The 17,606-nt window shown below is 53.1% G+C and overlaps 4 protein-coding genes across 4 annotated transcripts; all 4 read left to right on the forward strand.

Moving 5' to 3' along the window:
• Nucleotides 1–205: 205 nt before the first annotated feature.
• Nucleotides 206–3,924, forward strand: AB675_9665 (Tetratricopeptide repeat protein 1; the record flags this gene model as incomplete). The annotated part of the gene is made up of 2 exons (XM_018150220.1): nt 206–3,061; nt 3,109–3,924. 2 exons carry the CDS (start codon nt 206–208, stop codon nt 3,922–3,924), a joined length of 3,672 nt encoding a protein of 1,223 aa, XP_018002286.1.
• Nucleotides 3,925–5,806: 1,882 nt separating this feature from the next.
• AB675_9666 (uncharacterized protein) lies at nt 5,807–7,967 on the forward strand (the record flags this gene model as incomplete). The annotated part of the gene is made up of 2 exons (XM_018150221.1): nt 5,807–6,470; nt 6,529–7,967. The coding sequence occupies 2 exons, from the start codon at nt 5,807–5,809 to the stop codon at nt 7,965–7,967; spliced, it is 2,103 nt and encodes a 700-aa protein (XP_018002179.1).
• A 470-nt stretch (nt 7,968–8,437) lies between these two features.
• AB675_9667 (Histone-lysine N-methyltransferase Smyd1) lies at nt 8,438–10,202 on the forward strand (the record flags this gene model as incomplete). The annotated part of the gene is made up of 3 exons (XM_018150222.1): nt 8,438–8,489; nt 8,543–9,263; nt 9,371–10,202. 3 exons carry the CDS (start codon nt 8,438–8,440, stop codon nt 10,200–10,202), a joined length of 1,605 nt encoding a protein of 534 aa, XP_018002452.1.
• Nucleotides 10,203–11,258: 1,056 nt separating this feature from the next.
• On the forward strand, nt 11,259–17,286 carry AB675_9668 (Acyltransferase LovD; the record flags this gene model as incomplete). The annotated part of the gene is made up of 10 exons (XM_018150223.1): nt 11,259–11,287; nt 11,383–11,476; nt 11,635–11,724; nt 11,772–11,822; nt 11,866–13,212; nt 14,920–15,393; nt 16,028–16,118; nt 16,211–16,674; nt 16,773–16,877; nt 16,993–17,286. 10 exons carry the CDS (start codon nt 11,259–11,261, stop codon nt 17,284–17,286), a joined length of 3,039 nt encoding a protein of 1,012 aa, XP_018002574.1.
• Between the last annotated feature and the right edge of the window lie 320 nt (nt 17,287–17,606).

Consider the following 17,606-nt stretch of genomic DNA (forward strand, 5'->3'; position numbering starts at 1 on the left):
GCACTGTGCTTGATGTTGGCCCTGACAGTCACGTGAAATACTGCATTCAACTGCGTCCAGAGCCAGATTCCAGTCTACCGGTCTTGTGTGAGCCTACTTTACTAGCGCAGACTGCGCGTGCATCTCCAACTCGCCTGTGATCCAAAGGAACAACAATTTCAGAATCCAACGCCCTTCTTCCTCTGGAACATCCCCTTGGTCAACAATGGCGGCCCACCGTCGTGCCAGTAGTAATGGCGACGTCGCACACGGTCGGTTCGCCGATATCCCCAACGCCGTCGAGGTGCCGCTTGCCGACGGAGACACCGTCGAGGTTCATCTCGCCGAACAACTCGACGACCCGACCGAACTGTGCCAACTGCTCGGAGACGAGAAGGCGCCGAAGAACTTGTGGATAACCATCGCATTGGCATATGCGAAGCAGTCGCAACTTGACCAAGCTCTCAGTATATTGCGCAGCGGTATTGAGGTCCTACCTTCGAAAGATCGACTCAATCTTCTGTCTGGTGTGGCATGGCTGCAACTTCTCAAGAGCAGACAAGCCCCTCGGACGAAGCCTCAGGGTGCGGATATCGATGTCAAAGTCAAGGACGACTATCTCAAGGATGTCATTGCTACGTTGAACGATGCTGGCCGAATCAACCCGTCGTTCCCACCAGTCAAGCTCACGTCCGGCGTTTGGTCTCTACTACGTGCTTCATTGGCGACCGCGACACAGACGGGTGATCGAGCGGACCAGGAGCGGTCAAAGAACTTGAAAGATGCGCTGGCAAACTTTGAGCATGTTCTGCGGACATCGGACAATCGAAATATGATGGCCATGCTGGGAAAGGCAAGAGTGCTCTATATGCAAGGAAAATATGCGCAGGCCCTCGAATCATATCAGGTGGTGCTGATGCGCATGCCCTCCATGTCCGACCCTGATCCAAGAATTGGCATTGGGTCATGTCTGTGGCAGCTCGGCATGCATGAGAGGGCGAGCAAGGCCTGGTCGAGATCCCTCGAGGTAAACCCTGATTCGAAAGTGGCGCACGCTCTGCTGGGTGTCTACTATCTTCGGGAAAGCAACAAGCACCCGGCATCTTTGCCCGAATTCGACAAGCTGTACAAGAAAGCCATGACTGAGCACATCAGCAAGGCCTACAAAATCGACAAAGCATTCCCACTTGCTTGTGCAGTGTTTGCAAGCTACTTCTTATTGACCAATCGACACGACGCGGTCGAGCCATTGGCAAGAAACGCAATCGAGAAGACCGACGTGGTTGCTATTGTCAGCGATGGCTGGTACTTGCTAGGCAGGAAAGAGCACAATCTAGACAACCTGGAAACCGCTACCGAATACTATGGTCGCGCTGATGCGGCCAGAGGTGGACCAGGCATCGGCAAAGGTTTCGTCCCAGCCAAATTCGCCCAGGCTCAGGTTGCTATCCAGCGTGGACAAGACTATGAGACGTCAAAACAGGTCCTCGAATCCTTGACCGGTCACAGAAATGTCGAGGCCAGCACGCTGCTTGGTATTCTGACAGCCGAAGAGTATTTTAAAATGCAGAAGACCCTGCCTGCCGTCGCAAGTGAAGGCAGTAAGGAAGCAAAAGATCGACAACAAGCGCAGAGCCTGTGTTTACAGGCAATCAAGCTTCTCGAGAACGTGCAGAAGTCATGGACGCAAGCGAAGAACAAAGATGGCAGCATCAATACGAGCGCTAAGAAGGACGAGACAGTCTTGCTATATTTGGCACGGCTGTACGAGCAAGAAGATCCGATCAAGAGCGCTAAATACCTTGATGAAGTCGAGCAGCTTCAATTCGATAAGATTCCGGAAGACGAGCTGCCAGAAGAGACCGCCACCGATGAAGCCAAGCTGGAAATTCTCCGAAGCAACCTACCTCCATCACTGCTCAACAACAGAGCGTGTCACTACTATCACTTCGGGGACTACAGTTCTGCGCGCTCGATGCTGGAGATCGCTATGGGAGCATGCAGTAAATTGTCTCAGAAACAGCAAGCAGAACGCGAACTCGCAGCCGAGGGCAATATGCACGACGCAGATGTCGACGACACCGACGTGGATGCTCTGCTTGCGACCATTTCATACAACCTAGGACGCACTTACGAAGTCCTGGGTCTCGAGAAGAATGCGCGAGAAACATACGACATGTTACTGTCACGACACCCAGACTACACTGAAGCAAAAGCACGCTTGGCATTCATGGACTTGGTCGAATCACCCAGAGAGAGAGGACCGAAAGCCATCTCGAAGCTGTACGCAGAAGAATCTGGCAATATCGATGTCAGGGCTCTGATGGGCTGGTTCTACCATGGATCCAAGAAGAAGACACCCAATGTCAGCGAAGACAGTGAGTATCGGCAGTACAAACACACGCTGCAGAACCACGACAAGCATGATCTATACTCCCTAACTGGTATGGGCAATATTCATCTCAACATTGCTCGCGAGATGCCCCGCAATAACGATGCAGAGAAAGAGAAACGGAGTCGCATGTACGTTAAAGCCTACGAGTTCTTTGACAAGGTCCTGCAACTGGATCCCAAGAATGCTTTCGCCGCACAAGGTATTGCCATTATGCTCTGCGACGACAAGAGAAGCTATTCGGAAGCTCTGCAGATCTTCGCACGAGTCAAAGACACTGTTCGCGACGTAAACGTGCTCACGAACCTGGGACACATATACACAGAACTTCGGCAATATCCCAAAGCCATCGAGAACTACAACGCAGCGCAGCAGTTGGATCGGTCGAAACAGAACCCGCATCTCCTTGCTTGTCTGTCCCGGGCTCACCTCTTGAAGGCCAAAGTTGAGCGCTCAATCCTGGAGCATATCACTGCACTCGAATACATGAAGGAAGCCCTCGATGCTACACCAGACTCACCACATCTCCGCTTTAACGTGGCGTTCATCCAATTCCAGATCGCAACAATAGTCACCCAGGCCAAGGAAACAGACCGATCGCTAGTTGACGTTGAAAGCGCCATAAAAGGTCTCGACGAAGCGATCGCCACTCTCGAGGAAGTCGCCCAGGTCAAGGCTCCTCCCTACCACGTGGCATGCTGGAGTCTCGTGCCGCCATGGGTCGCAACACCATGAAGAAGCAGCTCGAGCGTGCTCGCGGCGGCCAAGCCGAGTTCGAGCGCAACAACCAAGAGAAGCTTGTCGAGTCACGGAAACGCCGCGAGGAGGAGCAGGCCAAGAAAGACGCCCTCAAAGCCGAGCTCCGCAGAAAAGAGCAGGAGCAGCTCGAAGCTGTTGAAGCAGAGCGGAGAAAGATGCAGGAGGAGTCCGAGCGGCGTGGGGAGCAAGCACGTGCTGAAGCTGCAGCACGGGAAGCTCTCGAGTACACCGATGACGAAGAGACAGGCGACCGGATCAAGCGTAAGGAGAAACAGAAGCGTGATCGCGCGTCGGGCAAGAATCGCAAGCGAAAAGCCCAGCGCGAGGTTGAGGATGGGTTTATCGAGGACGACGAGGATGAGGGCGCGTCTGGCCGGAGCGTGTCACGGACGCCTTTCTCTGGTGATAGTGATCGCGATGGTGAAGTTGGTGGTGAGGCTGCGCCGCCCAAGAAGAAGCGGAGACGGCTTGAGCGGAAGGGTGGTGCCGTTGCCAAGAAAGCCCGCTCCGCACCAGCGCCGAAGAAGACGAACAGCAAGTACAAGTCTGATGAGCGAATTATCGATTCGGATGACTCAGACGAGGAAGAGGCTGCGCCGACTCCCGTCACTGACGCTGATGAAGATATGCCGGATGCAGTGGCGTCTATTAATGGCGTGAACGGAAATGGCGCGGATGGCGTGGGCGAGGATGAGGACGGGGATGATAGTGATGCGGTCAGGAAGCCGAGGCCTACGCCGAGGAAACAGCAGCGACTGATTGCGGACGATGATGATGAAGACGAGGAGTCCTAGGCTGAGCACCACGTGATGAGCCAAGAGCTCCTGGTAGCATTTCGAAAGCGTCTGAACATCGATAGCATTCTACGGCCATACGAGCCTCAACTTTTGCGACAGAACTTTTCCGCCTTGTGGTTTCTGCTCAAGTGCCTAGCCAATGGATTATGAGTCTGGCCCTTAAGTGCTCTTGCTTCTCCTCCAGTTGATGTGACACAAGCCTGATCTCGCTGCTTCTGGGGAGACCAGCATCTGTGTCGATTTTGGGACGAACGAACGTAGCCATGAGCGGCCCATGCATCTGGCTGAGGGGCCCTATAGATGGTTGTGTGCAGTAGGCCGGGTAAACGAGAACATGATGGAGAAATGGTCGTGTCAGACGCTCGTCAGTTGCTGGATGATCTTTCCCTTTCACACGTACGTCCCTGTCCGAAGGAGTGCGACAGTCTTCGCCGCGGTGGGCGTCGAAGAACTTGTTGCAGGAGTGCCATCGACAAGATGTGGCATTGCTCGACAGTGCTCGGACAATGTCATCTAGGAGCTGCTTCGACAAGCAATGCTGTTTGATCTGAAGAAGAAAACTCCATGAGTCATGATATTGATGCTCACATAGGAGGGTCTCACGTCCTCCCTTGCTGTTTCTGCTTCGAGGCTTGAGGTTATCATCACCACCGTTGGTAAAATGAGCAGCCGGGCGACGCAGTCTGGCCCGAGCATGGGCATCAGGAGGCAACTGACGTCGGAGGTAGGAAGGATGTGAACTACCAATGCTGCTTCCTGCTCCAGCATGATCTCAGCATGTGGGAAATGAGCTGGGCTGGTTGTGTCCACGACATGTAGCACTGCTCGACTGCTGCTCGAACAATGATCTGTAGGAGCTGCTTGGGCGAGCTTTGCTGATTTATTCTGAGAAAGAAAAGTGGTCTCTGAGCATTGCCAGATCTCAGAGTTGGTGCAGCGTCGGCATGTCTGTGGCTGTGAGTGTTACCTGCCAAAATTTAGCATATCTTGCAGTGCCTGCAGGTCACGGCGGGAGTGGCACGTACCTGCCGCCAGCGGTCCTGCCTCGTGAGCCTGTCCGACCACCATAAATCTCTCGTTCTCATCGCACTGAATCTTTCTTTTCTTTCTTCAGAGGGGACTTGGTCCCTTCAGAACTTGGTAAGTCCTCCACCTGAGATGAGAATCCCAATGAAGCGCGAAGCTGTGCCTTTGTCCCAAGGCCGTGTGCCGAGTGAAACAAGCGATGGCAATGGTCAGAAGAGAACAATCTGAACTGTGAGACGAGAGGACAGAGAACGGAGACACGTGGTGAACTTATGTCAGATGTTCCAGAGTGCTGAGCTGTTTCTCCGCTGGAAATTCCCTGCCAGACGCCAGCCAACGCTGATATTGACTCACGGTACCAGTAGTTGGCGAACTCTACGCGTCTTCCACGTCGTACCGGCCTCCTACCTTCTTCGAGTTATGCCCAGGCTCATCGACCTTTCGATCATCGCGTCTCCCAGGGTGTGCTACGGTCGTGTGTCATGGACCTGCCTCCTCCTCGGCCGACGAATTTCTCACAATTAAGCTCAGACAATGTCGGCCGTTCTCAAATTGTGAAGGGCGAGATCTGGAAGACTGTGCCATTTCCTAGAAGCACTTCAGCTATCGTATGACGACGTCGAATGAAATGCCGACGACGGCTTTGGAAGATCAGGCCCCCAGATGGGAATTCGAGACCCCTGGCCCCTGTCGATGATGCGTTGGCTTGTGCAACCGAGACAGCGGGCGAGGCGGGCGCTGAAAGCTTGACGCCCAGCTTATTTCGGCACATAGGATGGCTTATTACATAGGTCTTGTACTTTTCCCCTCCCACAGTTCAAGCAATAGCCTGACCTTCGACACAGTTCTTCCAATGTCGCTGGGCGCGCGTCGCTACAGCAGCTCACGCGATATAGACAATGATGACCGTTTACGACTCCCGGATCAAGGAGGGGCATACTCTAGCAGCTATCGTGAGGTCCAATACTTGAACATCCCGCGTTCGGGTGGTGGGGACTACCGCCGATCGAGTTCCGCCACACGCCAGGCTGTTCCTGTCTACGAGGTTGATGTGATAACCAGACGGACCTCGAATATTGACATCGCATCTGCCTGTAACCCAGCGCGGCCACGTTCACCATCTGGAGATTCATCGCCGCGACCAGCATCCATCAGGCCGCCGCCATCGATACGGCATGCGAGCGAGGCTGGCAGTGGCGGCAACGGCGGACAGAAGATCGCTTCATTCCGATACGGACCGCTGGATAGATCTGTCAAAGGTCGAATCCGGATCCTACGCGTTCGACCAGAAAAGGAGAACGGACTCATTTCTTGCGAGTTGACTCGTAGTGACATCAAGGCCACTTACTCGGCTCTGTCTTACACATGGGCTTCGTCTGGAAAGTCTTCTGGTGTTGACAGCAATGAGCTGATCTTGTTGAACGGGAAGCCATTTCCTGTGAGAGAGAATTTATTTGCATTCTTGAGGCATGCAAGAAAGTATCTGAGAAACAAGCCGTTATGGGTAGACGCTATCTGTGAGTCGCCGCTGTTGAGACCATTCGCCCAGCTCGATCTCATGCTAATATTTCCGAGGCATCAATCAAGAAGATGTCGAGGAAAAGAATCAGCAAGTAGGTATGATGTGGAAAATCTATTCTTTCACGAAGGAAGTCCTTGTCTGGCTTGGCCCGTCGAGTCGGGACTCTGACCATATTGAGCATGCTATCAAGAAGATGAAGGAGTATGCAGATACTAACGACATGTCAATGGCGATAAGTTCCGCCAGCGATGATGAGTTCTGGAGGGGATTCCGGGACATCAATAGCGCGTTCTACTGGGATCGGGTATGGGTCATCCAAGAGTTCACACTGCCATCTCATGGCAGAATCATCCAGGGGAATGATTGGGTCACCTTCGATGTATTTCAAGACACGATCCGACGTTTCGACAACAAGATCTACAGGGGAGCCCTTACTAACGTGGTCTTCTCTTCTAAACGTCGTGATGATTTCAACGACTACATGTCGAACATCCATCCACTGTGGCAGCGGCGGCTTTCGTACAAGCGTGAGAGCTCACGTGTTCACAAAGACGCCGATTGGACCACCCTATCTGGCGTTCGGCATTGTCAGGATCTCAGGGACCGGGTATACGGTATCATGGCGCTGTCCACCCATGGCAACTCGTTGCGAGTCGACTACGAGCTCACCCCGTTCGAGCTGCTCCTTGAATCCATCTGGCTGGAGCATGACTCCGACATTGATCGTACGGATATCGTCATGAATCTCGCCAACATTCTGCTTCTTACGCCTGCCTCCATTTGCATGTACGCGGACAGTGCGACTTCGCATTCGAAGTGGGTGCTTCACAGGTGCAACCTGACACGGCGTTCTGGAACCAAGGAGCTGCAAGCACTCCACCTCAGCGCAGCTGCTAACAGTAGGGGAAAGCGCCGGTGGCTGGAGGCCTCGACATCAGATGAGAAAGAAGTCCATTGGCGGAACTTCGCAAGCCTCAAAGACCGAGGATCACTGAAAGTGCCGAAAGGCTGGCCGGTTTTCCCAAGTCGGAAACAGTGCCCCTGGCAGATGTTCGTCTACGCCGTCACTAAGGAAGGCAAATGGGGCTTGAAACTAGCCATCGACGGTGACATTCCTACCGACGCCAAAAGTAAGAACGACCGGCGGCGGAGTCGGTCCCGCAGTCGCAGTCGCAGCCGCGATCGGAAGCGTGACTCAAGCCGCAGGCGAAGCAGGTCTAGACGGAGGAATGCTTCGAGAAGCTCCGACGAGAAGGACAAATCCAGCAAGAAAGATCCTCGGGGTTCTGTGATTGCGGATGGCTATATGTCGCCAGAGGAGTTCATGAGCGTCAATGCAAAAAGAGCCACGGCATTGGGTGTCTACAGGACGACTTGTGCCCCTGTCGAAATGACTGTCTACTATGCGCTGGCACAGGGGCTGGAGGGTGTCGGGCCATCAGACAACAAGGCGGGTGCTTTCGAGGAGGTGCTCGAACACCTGGAGTTCTGATGGAATGATTGATTGGGAAGCAAGTCTTCCTCTTTGACAAAACGTCCAGACAATGAAGCCCGCCAGCATCTCATCTCAAGCTCAGATGATCACCATTCAAGGCCACTTCATCTGACAAGCTTCACCTCAGGTCGGCGCCCGCGTCCTTCACTTGGCGTTTTCGTTTGCGTCATTTCGCTCAACGTCAATATATCCTCTTGCGACTCGGCTGCGCCGCACTCTTTCGTTCTCAACACTGCCTTCAAGCCTTTTGTTTTGGGAGACGACTGAAGTGGTCGTAGATTATTATTCCTGCGCTCACCAGCGCAGGCACATCGCTTGAACATGGCAGGCGCAATGTTTCCCAAAGTCGACACCTTGATCGATGTGGGCGACCGCGAAGTGACCAATCATGCTACGTCGTCACCGAAATCCCAGGCCGAGGGAGAGGTCTCATTGCCACCCGAGCTTTCGAAATCGGCGAGCAGATCATGTTCATCAACAAACCCATCAGTATCTTCGTGGCTCCTTACAAATTCGACTGTGAGTTCAACAAAGCTGTCTCATTGACCTGTCTGCTGACCTGTCACGTTCAGCGACTTGTCATCAGTGCTTCAGAACAGAGCAGAATTCGCTCCATGGCTCCTGGAAATATATTGCAATCGGACCTCCCGGCTCTAAACTGAAGGACTGCTCCAATTGCCGACGGGTCAAATACTGCTCCGACTCATGCGAAAAGCAAGCCTGGACCGAGCACCACAGATACGAGTGTTCGGTCTACAAGAGCAGTAGCCTGGAAGAACTAAGCAACGAGAACGCTTTCACCGACCGTCGTGCTGCTCTGCGAATCCTTCTGCAGCGAAAGAATGGCGTGCTCTCCGGACAAGCTTGGAAGCAGATTCTTGACCTCGAGGCACACGTTGACAAAGTGCTTCTAGATCTTATACGAGGTCCTCGCCTTGTCAGAGATTCGCACGCCCTCCAAAAGCTTGCGGGTAGCGAGGAAAGCATCTCAACTATTCAACGTATAATGTGTGTTCTCGAAGCAAACAAATTCTCTCTGAGCTATCCCGATATGGACATTCTGGGTAAGGTCTTTGATCCAGAGCCGGCCATGATGAATCACAACTGCGACCCGAATGGTTTGATCAGGACCGACGTCTCCAACCATTTCTCTCCCGACTCATCACCAAATCCGATTGTTGGCAGTATCTCCGTCCATGCACGCAAGCCCATCGCCAAGGGAGAAGAGATCTGCAACGGCTACGTTCCAGTCGTATATCCGACGAGTATTCGCCAGACGAACCTGCAGTATGGGTATTTCTTCACGTGCACATGCAATTCGTGCGAGGCCACTGAGCCAACAACACCAAGTCATTCTAGCTAGCTGCCGCGAGCTCCCTAGCAGATCTATTGCTCCACAGAGATCACAAGACCACAGACGAGCAACTCATGACTATGGTACACAGTGTGAAGTGTCACAAAAAGACATATGCTGCAGCACTGAAGCTCAACCTCGCTGCTTTGGCAAGAGAGGGTAGCTCGATCGAAGAGTATCCAATGGCCCAACTCCGAAGTCAGATGGTAATAATACAAGACCTCCAGCTGCAAAGCATAACTCTAGTTGAGCCACACCGAACAATCGAGATTGAGAAGCTTGTTGTCGAATATCTAGTGTTGGTGTACCGTGTTTATCGGTCCTCGACCAAGGTTCGCGAAGACTACAACATGTTACGATGGCGTCTGTTCTGCTGGGTCTCAATTCTGTACTCGGACACGACGATCGCACAGAAGATTCCGGAGGAGCAGCTACAGAACCTCTACACTTTTGTTCTGGACGAACTTGCGCAAGATCTTCTGTCGCCTGAGCAGACTCAGTTCATGCCGTGGGCTAAGCCGCTTGCGAAGGCAGGAAAGAACAAAGACAAGCGCAATCCCGGCATCAAGACGACTAGCACGACATCGCAAGGTCTGTTCGAAATGATGTGTCTCGAGCATCTCGAGGAGCGAAAAGCTTTGCCACGGTCGCTGCTTGCAAAGACTCTGGCGGTCGACAGCCCTATGAGACTTTCACTCGAGAAGTGGATCGACGTCGTGACTAGCGTTGCACTTGCAAGGGAGAAGTGCTTGCCTACCGAAGGTGTTGTCAGTGGTGGTCCTCCATACGACTTGGATCCGGTCGTTGCTCACGAGTTTCGGAAGCTCAGCTGTTTGTCGATGATCGAATGTCTAAAGCAAATGAACATCTCGAAGTGAGAGCGTCTCTGTGAAAGCCCTCACTGACCCTGAACACTGTACGCGGCCAGTGCAAAGATCACGAGTTGAACTGCACAGCTCAAGTTGTCGAGACCAGACACGTAAGACGGGCTACTACGAGGTTCACGCTGGCCGCTCGATCCTGCCAAAGGAGGAATCGACATCGCAGGTGAGGACAAAAGGCACATATGAGAGACAAACAACGAGCCCAAGGAAGCTGCAAGTCGCTCTAGACACGGCACCTAGCGAGTCACGAAAAGCTCGTGGGCAGGCTTCTCCCGGTGGACGGACGACGGGTTTCACATGCATCGACGACCACGCGCAAAGCATGCTTGCTAGGACTATTTCCTTCCGACTTGTGACGCCTGAGCGTGAGAAGGATGGGAACAAGTCGATACGACATGATAGATCCCAGGTTGCGATTTTAGCATAGCTGGACAAGAATGGAAAGCAATGAACTCACACTTACTGCTGTTGCGTTTTCTCTTGCCTTGTGACGTACATGCCTGAGTATCGAGCTCAGTCAGCGCAGAAGGACTGAGTGATTTTGATCATCCAAATGGTAAAAGCATTGTACAGTAAGCCGCACTTATGGCAAATAGCTCGTCTTGGTTGTACGCAGCCGATGCGGTGTAGTACGATGGTGCCCAGACAGGAGCGCAAGTCAGACAAAAATGATTGGGCGGGAGCATGTGGCGTTTGAAGAAACGCGGTAGTGGAGTGAGTGAGGGCCGAGATGAGGGCGTGGGCGGGTGATAAGTGCCGACGTGAATTTATCGTTCGGGAATTCAACAACAGTCCTGTAAGTTAAAGACTTGCCACTATATAGAGAGACAACATATTTCGCGCTCGAGAACCTACACGCATCATCTCACCACAGTTGCCGTGCTCGTCGATTGAAGTAGAGGTCGATCAGATTGCTGCCGCGGGCGGCCCCACGTACCCCTCAGGATTGGCACGATGTCGCCCTGACCTCTGCTACAATCCGCCTGATTAAGGTGCTGTGGCGGCGAATGTAGAGCGCAGGCAGGACCTTGCAAACGACGACCGACAGCAATGAGCGGTGTCCGTCGCTTTCTGAGCGTGTAAGTTGGACCGATGTGTTGGGACCTTGTGATGTCAGGACGGCTGTCGCGGTTCGCAGTGGTAAAGTTAGCTCGCTGATATTCAACTATGGCAGTCGCGACAAGTCTCCACGACCGAAAGATGGAAAGCACGGCCATCACGTTCTTCACAAATCAATCGGCCATGACTCCCTGTCAACAGAAGCACAAGTGAGTCCACCTCGTCATGCTCAGATTTCTTTGTTGCAAGGTACGCGCCTTGTCACTAGCACATTGCACGAAGTGGCGGAACGTGGTGTTGTCTGTCTATGTGACCGAGCGTTGTTCCTGGTTGAGAGACGCAAACATGCTAACCGAGGATATCTCAGGGTACGGGCGAGCCGAAGTTGGAGCCACTTGATCCGGAATCCGTTGCAGATTTCTATGTGCGTACATCAGCAGCCGCCGTTTTCCCCTCTGTGAAAGACGCTTGCGCTCCCTAAAAAGGTGTCGCTGACATCGATAGGGACTGTTCAATTCCAAAGCGACAGCCGAGGGTCGCCCGGAAGAGCAGAAGGTTTGTCGCCCCAAACGCCACCAGTCGAGGCTAACGAAGATAGATCAAAGCGATTCGCCTTCGATTATCGGAGAAGAAAGGAATCCAGATACGAGACAGCACAATACTATGGGCCCTGCACTCACCAGTCTCGGAGAACGACGATGACCGTGCCTACGACTTCTTGCTAGCCCTCTCAGACGCCTCCGAAAGCATGGTGTCGCCGTATCGCTCAGGTACACATATGAGAGGCGCTGTGAACAGGCAAGCGGTGACTTGTTTCCTTGACTCCACGCTATTCGCAATATTCTCCCACCTCGACAGCTTCGAGCCTATGCTCTACAATCCCTTCCCGGATCTGCCAAGGCAAAAATTGAGCTTCTTACTGCGACTGTGGGTGAACATGCTGAGAACGGGTCAACTGATCACGACCGACATAACGGCGAGGATTCAAGGGGCTATAGCTGACTGCGGGTGGGCTGATGCTGCAGAGCTGCAACAACAAGATGCATCCGAGGCTTTCACGTTCATCACTGATAAGCTCGATTTGCCTTTGCTGACATTGAAGATGGACATATTCCATGCAGGCAAAGAAGATGAGACGGACGACCACAAATTCATCAATGAACGTTTGCTCGAGGTTGCAATTCCAGAGGATCCAACGGGACAGAGGAAGGAGATCAGGCTTGAAGACTGTCTTGAGGAGTACTTCAACAATAAGATCGAGGTACGGAGATATTTGGAGCGGCGAGCGACAATGAACAGTGTCAAATCACCTGTCGAGCCCAGTATCAAGGCTGCAGCGATACACGTCGAAACGATTGAGATCGACCCAGAATCGAGCTCTCCAGCGACGCCTATCAGCTCGGGACCACCAATGCCATCACGCCCAAGAATGCCAGCCAGACCTCGGCAACAAAGCATCATTCAGGACCGCTTCACGCCGTCACAATCAGCAAGTGGACAAGACACCCTCACGGAGGTCCCAACGGAGGCCAGCAACCGGTCACGGGCGGGGAGCGTGCGGAAGACGGTGATGATGCCCGGGTGGCAGTTCTTCAGCCTCATTCCATGGTATACCGATAACACTCCAACGAACGACGCTCAGATCGCGGCGCATTTCTCCGATAGACGACCAGTTCTGGGTCTATGCTTGAAACGTTACACCTTCAAGAACGGTCAACCAGCGCGACTTGGCACATATATCGACATTCCCATTGAGATCGGTTTACCACATTTCATCCAAGACGATGCTGTTACTGATAATGGTGCCATATTTGGCAATTTCAAGCTGTCATTGCAGTCAGTGGTTTGTCACCGTGGCAATTCTGTGGATTCAGGACATTACGTTGCTCTTGTGAGAAGTCCACTGAATGAGGGCGCCACCTCGTCCGGCGTCTCGAACCAATGGGTCAGATTCGACGATCTAGCACCACAACGAATCACACCCGTCGATATAGATGTCGCCCTGCATCAGGAGACCGCGTACTTGCTCTTTTACCAGATCATGCCAATCGATGAGGAGTCAACGAAGTCTGAGAGTGGCGCTAGTGAAGTAAATCTGGGCCGCTCGACAACGTCACTACCGCTCAGTCGAGTCACAACAGCAAACGTGCAGTCCGGTCGACCCAGCTTTGAGATTACCGGGCCAGAGAGTCCTCGTGGGCGTTCATCTGCCGAGGGTCGAAGACCTAGTGTCATATCCTTTTCCGATACTTCGACAGCCGGGGTAAATACGTCAAAGGCACAGAGCGGTACCATCAGTAAGAGTTTGTCTCCAAATCGAAGAGGAAGTGATGCTGGTAGTAGTGGCGGAATAAGCCGTCGCTTATCGAAACTCACAAAGCGTCACAGTCGCGACATTTCCAAGGACCGTGAGCATCAGCAACATCAGTCAGAGGCTGCGGAAGTACACGTTCGCGAGATTGCTGTCGATACCCCGACCACGACGGACGTGGTAGCAAAGCAATCTGCTGCGCAACCGAAACCAAATACATTGGGAGTCCCGGCGAGTCACTCAGGCCAGCAGGTGCAGAAGCATGAGGGCGGTAGGCATAAACATCGCCTCTCGAAGCATGGTGGAAAGCAGAAGAATCCTGACAGGGAGTGTGCTGTGATGTGAGTTGTCTAGGTGGGCAGCTATCAAGCTTGAGGCCAGATCGTTCGGATTTTAGTGCGAGCGTTGCATATTGGTGCCATCAAAGTGCGCCGTTATCCCTGTGGGACACCAAGTCACCCCCTAGATCAACTCAGCCTCGCTATCACTAGCGGCTGATAGGTAATCGAGCATTCAGCTTCTATCAATGATAGGCCTGTGGGGTGGAGTCCGTGCCTCGTTGCCTTATTTTGCATCTGTCAGGCATCCTCTCGACGCTTGCCGAGCAACTTGCTGCTCAGACGAAATCATATAAATTCTCCATCCACACATGTCCTGCCCAAAGCGTCCCAGAGTTGTGCGTAGGTAAGCATGATCGACTAGTGACAAGTTCATCAACAGCAGCCGCGCCTTCCCGAGGTTCAGGGAGAATCGGAGTGCGGGGCAATAACGTAGCTCCTCCACATCGAAGCTCTCGGGTTTGACAGGTACCCTCGCCAAGCTCGGTCCTACGGCTCAATGATGCTTCGACGCATGCCTTCACCGGTAGCAATTGAAGCCTTTACTTGCATCCAGGCGTCCACCTCTATCTCATTCTGGGGCTGTTTGCCACCCCTCCTCGCCCCAGGAACGGCTTGGCCAGCTGACTCGTACTCTACGTACCCTTTGACCAATGCAAAGGTATTCCGTAGCATCAAAATCTCCAAGTATGGTCCAGACTCCTACGCCAGGAAAGTCAGACCAGGCGCAATGATGAAGCAGATCCTCGTCCCCCGCTTTGAAACACGAGCTGGATGACATGTTCCTGGCGTTTGGGCAGTAGGTATAAGAACAGAGCAACATGTTCCCCAGAAGTCTATTTGTGTCTGTTTCAACTCACTGAGGTCATTGTAAATCAACAGCTCTAGCCTTTACAGACGTCGACACTACTGAACAGCTTCAGAAGTTACAGTAGATCTGGTCTGTCTTCGCGGTATTCAGAGACCAGGTAGCCAGCACACGAGCCCGTATTGATTCAGGTAGTTCACGATCCGTCTCAAAGCGGGCGTCACCCTTAATCACTTGCAGCAACTGCTCTCGAGTCTTCACCGCCAGCACCGCCGCATTCAATTTCGTGGAAGTCTCAGGACCTTCGACAAAAATCCCAGCATCGTCCAGACCAGACCGACCAATACATTCCTCTTGCCAACATCAAGAATGGCCAAGATCCAGGAAGCAGCTATCCCCAACTTGCGGGCCCAGATAGATGAATTGACCGCCAGCGCCGAGGATGGCGCCGCTGGCATCGTCTTCTCCGCCATCAACAAGAAAGGCGAGACCATCTTCGAGCATGCCTCAGGCACCCTAGGCGTGGGTAAACCAGAACCCATGACACTCGACTCCATCTTCTGGATTGCGAGTTGCACGAAGATGATCACGGGAGTCGCTTGCATGCAGTTGGTAGAGCAGGGGAAGATAACACTGGACAGTGTTGAGGAGGTAGAGAAGATCTGTCCGGTAAGCTTGTCTTTCCCAAGTTCGTACACCCTATTTCGGAGCAACGGCGTTGGAGACTTCGCGTTGCCCTCGGCCAGTCCAGTTGCCACTCGCCACGCCGGAGCTCAGTCTTGGCACTTGCCAACATTCATGGATGGTGTTTATATATTGTTGTTCCGAATTCTCGGTCAACAATCGACCGCGATTGCTCAGCAATTCGAGTTCTTAAGCCACGACCGTCCAGGTTGGTAGCAGGGTTGGGTACCACCATACTCCCTTCAATCTGGGCCACCCTGCTATGTTAGGTACAGAACAGCTGAACCCCCTCTCCTCCTCATCCTCCTCCGATCGATCGATAGCGTTAAAGGCGTGGAACTCAGGAAAAATAACCCATAACCCAAAAAAACCTATTAAGTTAGGTTTCCAACAGCTCCCTCGGGGGAATTGGTTTTTGCTTTTTGGCGATCCGAATGATTGTGCGGTTGCCCGGGGATCTGTCTGGGTGTAGAGTGTAGATGGATGGCACCTTTTTCACTTGGGAGACAACATTCCTCTGAGCTACGCCGAAGATGCCTGACTTACTTGACCAACATCGTCCCTGGGAATCTTGCAATGCGCGAAAGACGGACCAGAGCTGACTCAAGTGCCAATATAGGAGCTCAAAGCCGTCAAGGTCCTGCAAGACGATGGTAAACTCGTCGAGAAGGAGAGAGGCATCACCCTTCGCATGCTCCTGAGTCACACGGGTAAGCACCTGCTCGACCTTTTCCCACTTAGCACCTGCTCCCAGCTCCAGACATCTGCTATTCGTACGGCCTCGGTACTGACGTTCTCACAGCTGGCTTCGGCTACTCCTTCTTCAATTCAAAACTCCTCAACCACTACGGCGCCTCAGGGTTGGACGAGTTCACTGGCAGCTACTCCCAATTCCTCACCCAACCACTAGTCAACCAGCCCGGCTCCCGCTGGGAATACGGCATCAACATCGACTGGGCTGGCCTGATCGTTTCGCGCATCACTGGGAAGTCCCTTAATGACTACTTCCACGACCACATCTTCAAGCCGTTGGAGATCAAGAACATCAGCATGTTCCCAACGCCAGAGATGGCGAGTCGGCTCGCGTGGATGAACTTCAGGGACAATTCGACTGGAAAGTTGGGCCTGAATCTAGGTGGACATATCGTCAGGGAACAGTTGATGGCTGCTGGTGACAAGAGCGAGGAGGGAAGAGTGTTCAATGCAGGCGGACATGGGTGTTTTGCGCGGCCGACTGAGTACACTCGGATCATTGCGATGTTGTTGGTAAGTTCGCCAAGGCCTCCACCTGCCTGGAAACGATTTGCCGGTCGAGAAACTTGACGTGTCATGTATGTGAAGACTTGCTGACAGTGGCGGAATAGAATGACGGCAAGAGTCCATACTCGGGCGAACAGATTCTGAAGAAGGAAACAGTGGACGAGATGTTCACTAACCAGATCCCGGATATGCCAGACTTTGGGCGACAGGTACGTATACTGACCAGCGTGCAGTTCACGCCGCCCATTCCATCCTTCCCGCATTGTCTTTCGGTTTCTCACTCTTGCACCCAATTCGCCGCTAACATCACATCCCTTAAAACAGCCAATCTCCCCTCCTCGTCCCGACTTCTCCAATGCACTCCCAGCCCTCTACCCCGAGGAAGGCAACCCAGCTCAAGGCTGGGGCCTGACCTTCTTCCTGCACTTACAAGACAGCGCCGTGCACAGCAAAGGCACCGGGTGGTGGGCTGGACTGGCCAACCTGTTCTGGTGGTGTGACCGTACACGAGGAGTCGGCGGCATGATTGCTTCGCAGATCCTGCCGTTTGGGGATTTGAAGGTCATGGGCCTCTGGGGCCAGCTGGAGGGTGGGATCAATGCTGCACTGGAGGGTTGATTGATGGATTGTGAGGAACTGTGAGGGGGTCCCGTTGTTGCGCAATGGACGGCAGGATGAGGTCTTCAGTTGAGGGAAGGCTGAGTGAGGCCGAAGGTGACGGGAAATTGGCCACTATCCCCGATATTTTTCGGGCACTTCTTCCCTCCTCCTGATGGCAGAAACGGAGAGTTCTTCTTCACTGCTGATGGCGATGATGGAATCGAGTCTGTGGCAGAGGGATCTGCTCAGGTCGTCGACGTAGCCTCTCATTTTGTGTTACAGCATTCTCTGTTCGGTTAGGCTGACGATGAATGTTTGCCGGAAAGCTTAGTCATGCG

Source organism: Cyphellophora attinorum, assembly GCF_001299255.1.
Source record: "Cyphellophora attinorum strain CBS 131958 chromosome Unknown Contig7, whole genome shotgun sequence".
Classification (NCBI taxonomy): Eukaryota; Fungi; Ascomycota; class Eurotiomycetes; order Chaetothyriales; family Cyphellophoraceae; genus Cyphellophora; species Cyphellophora attinorum.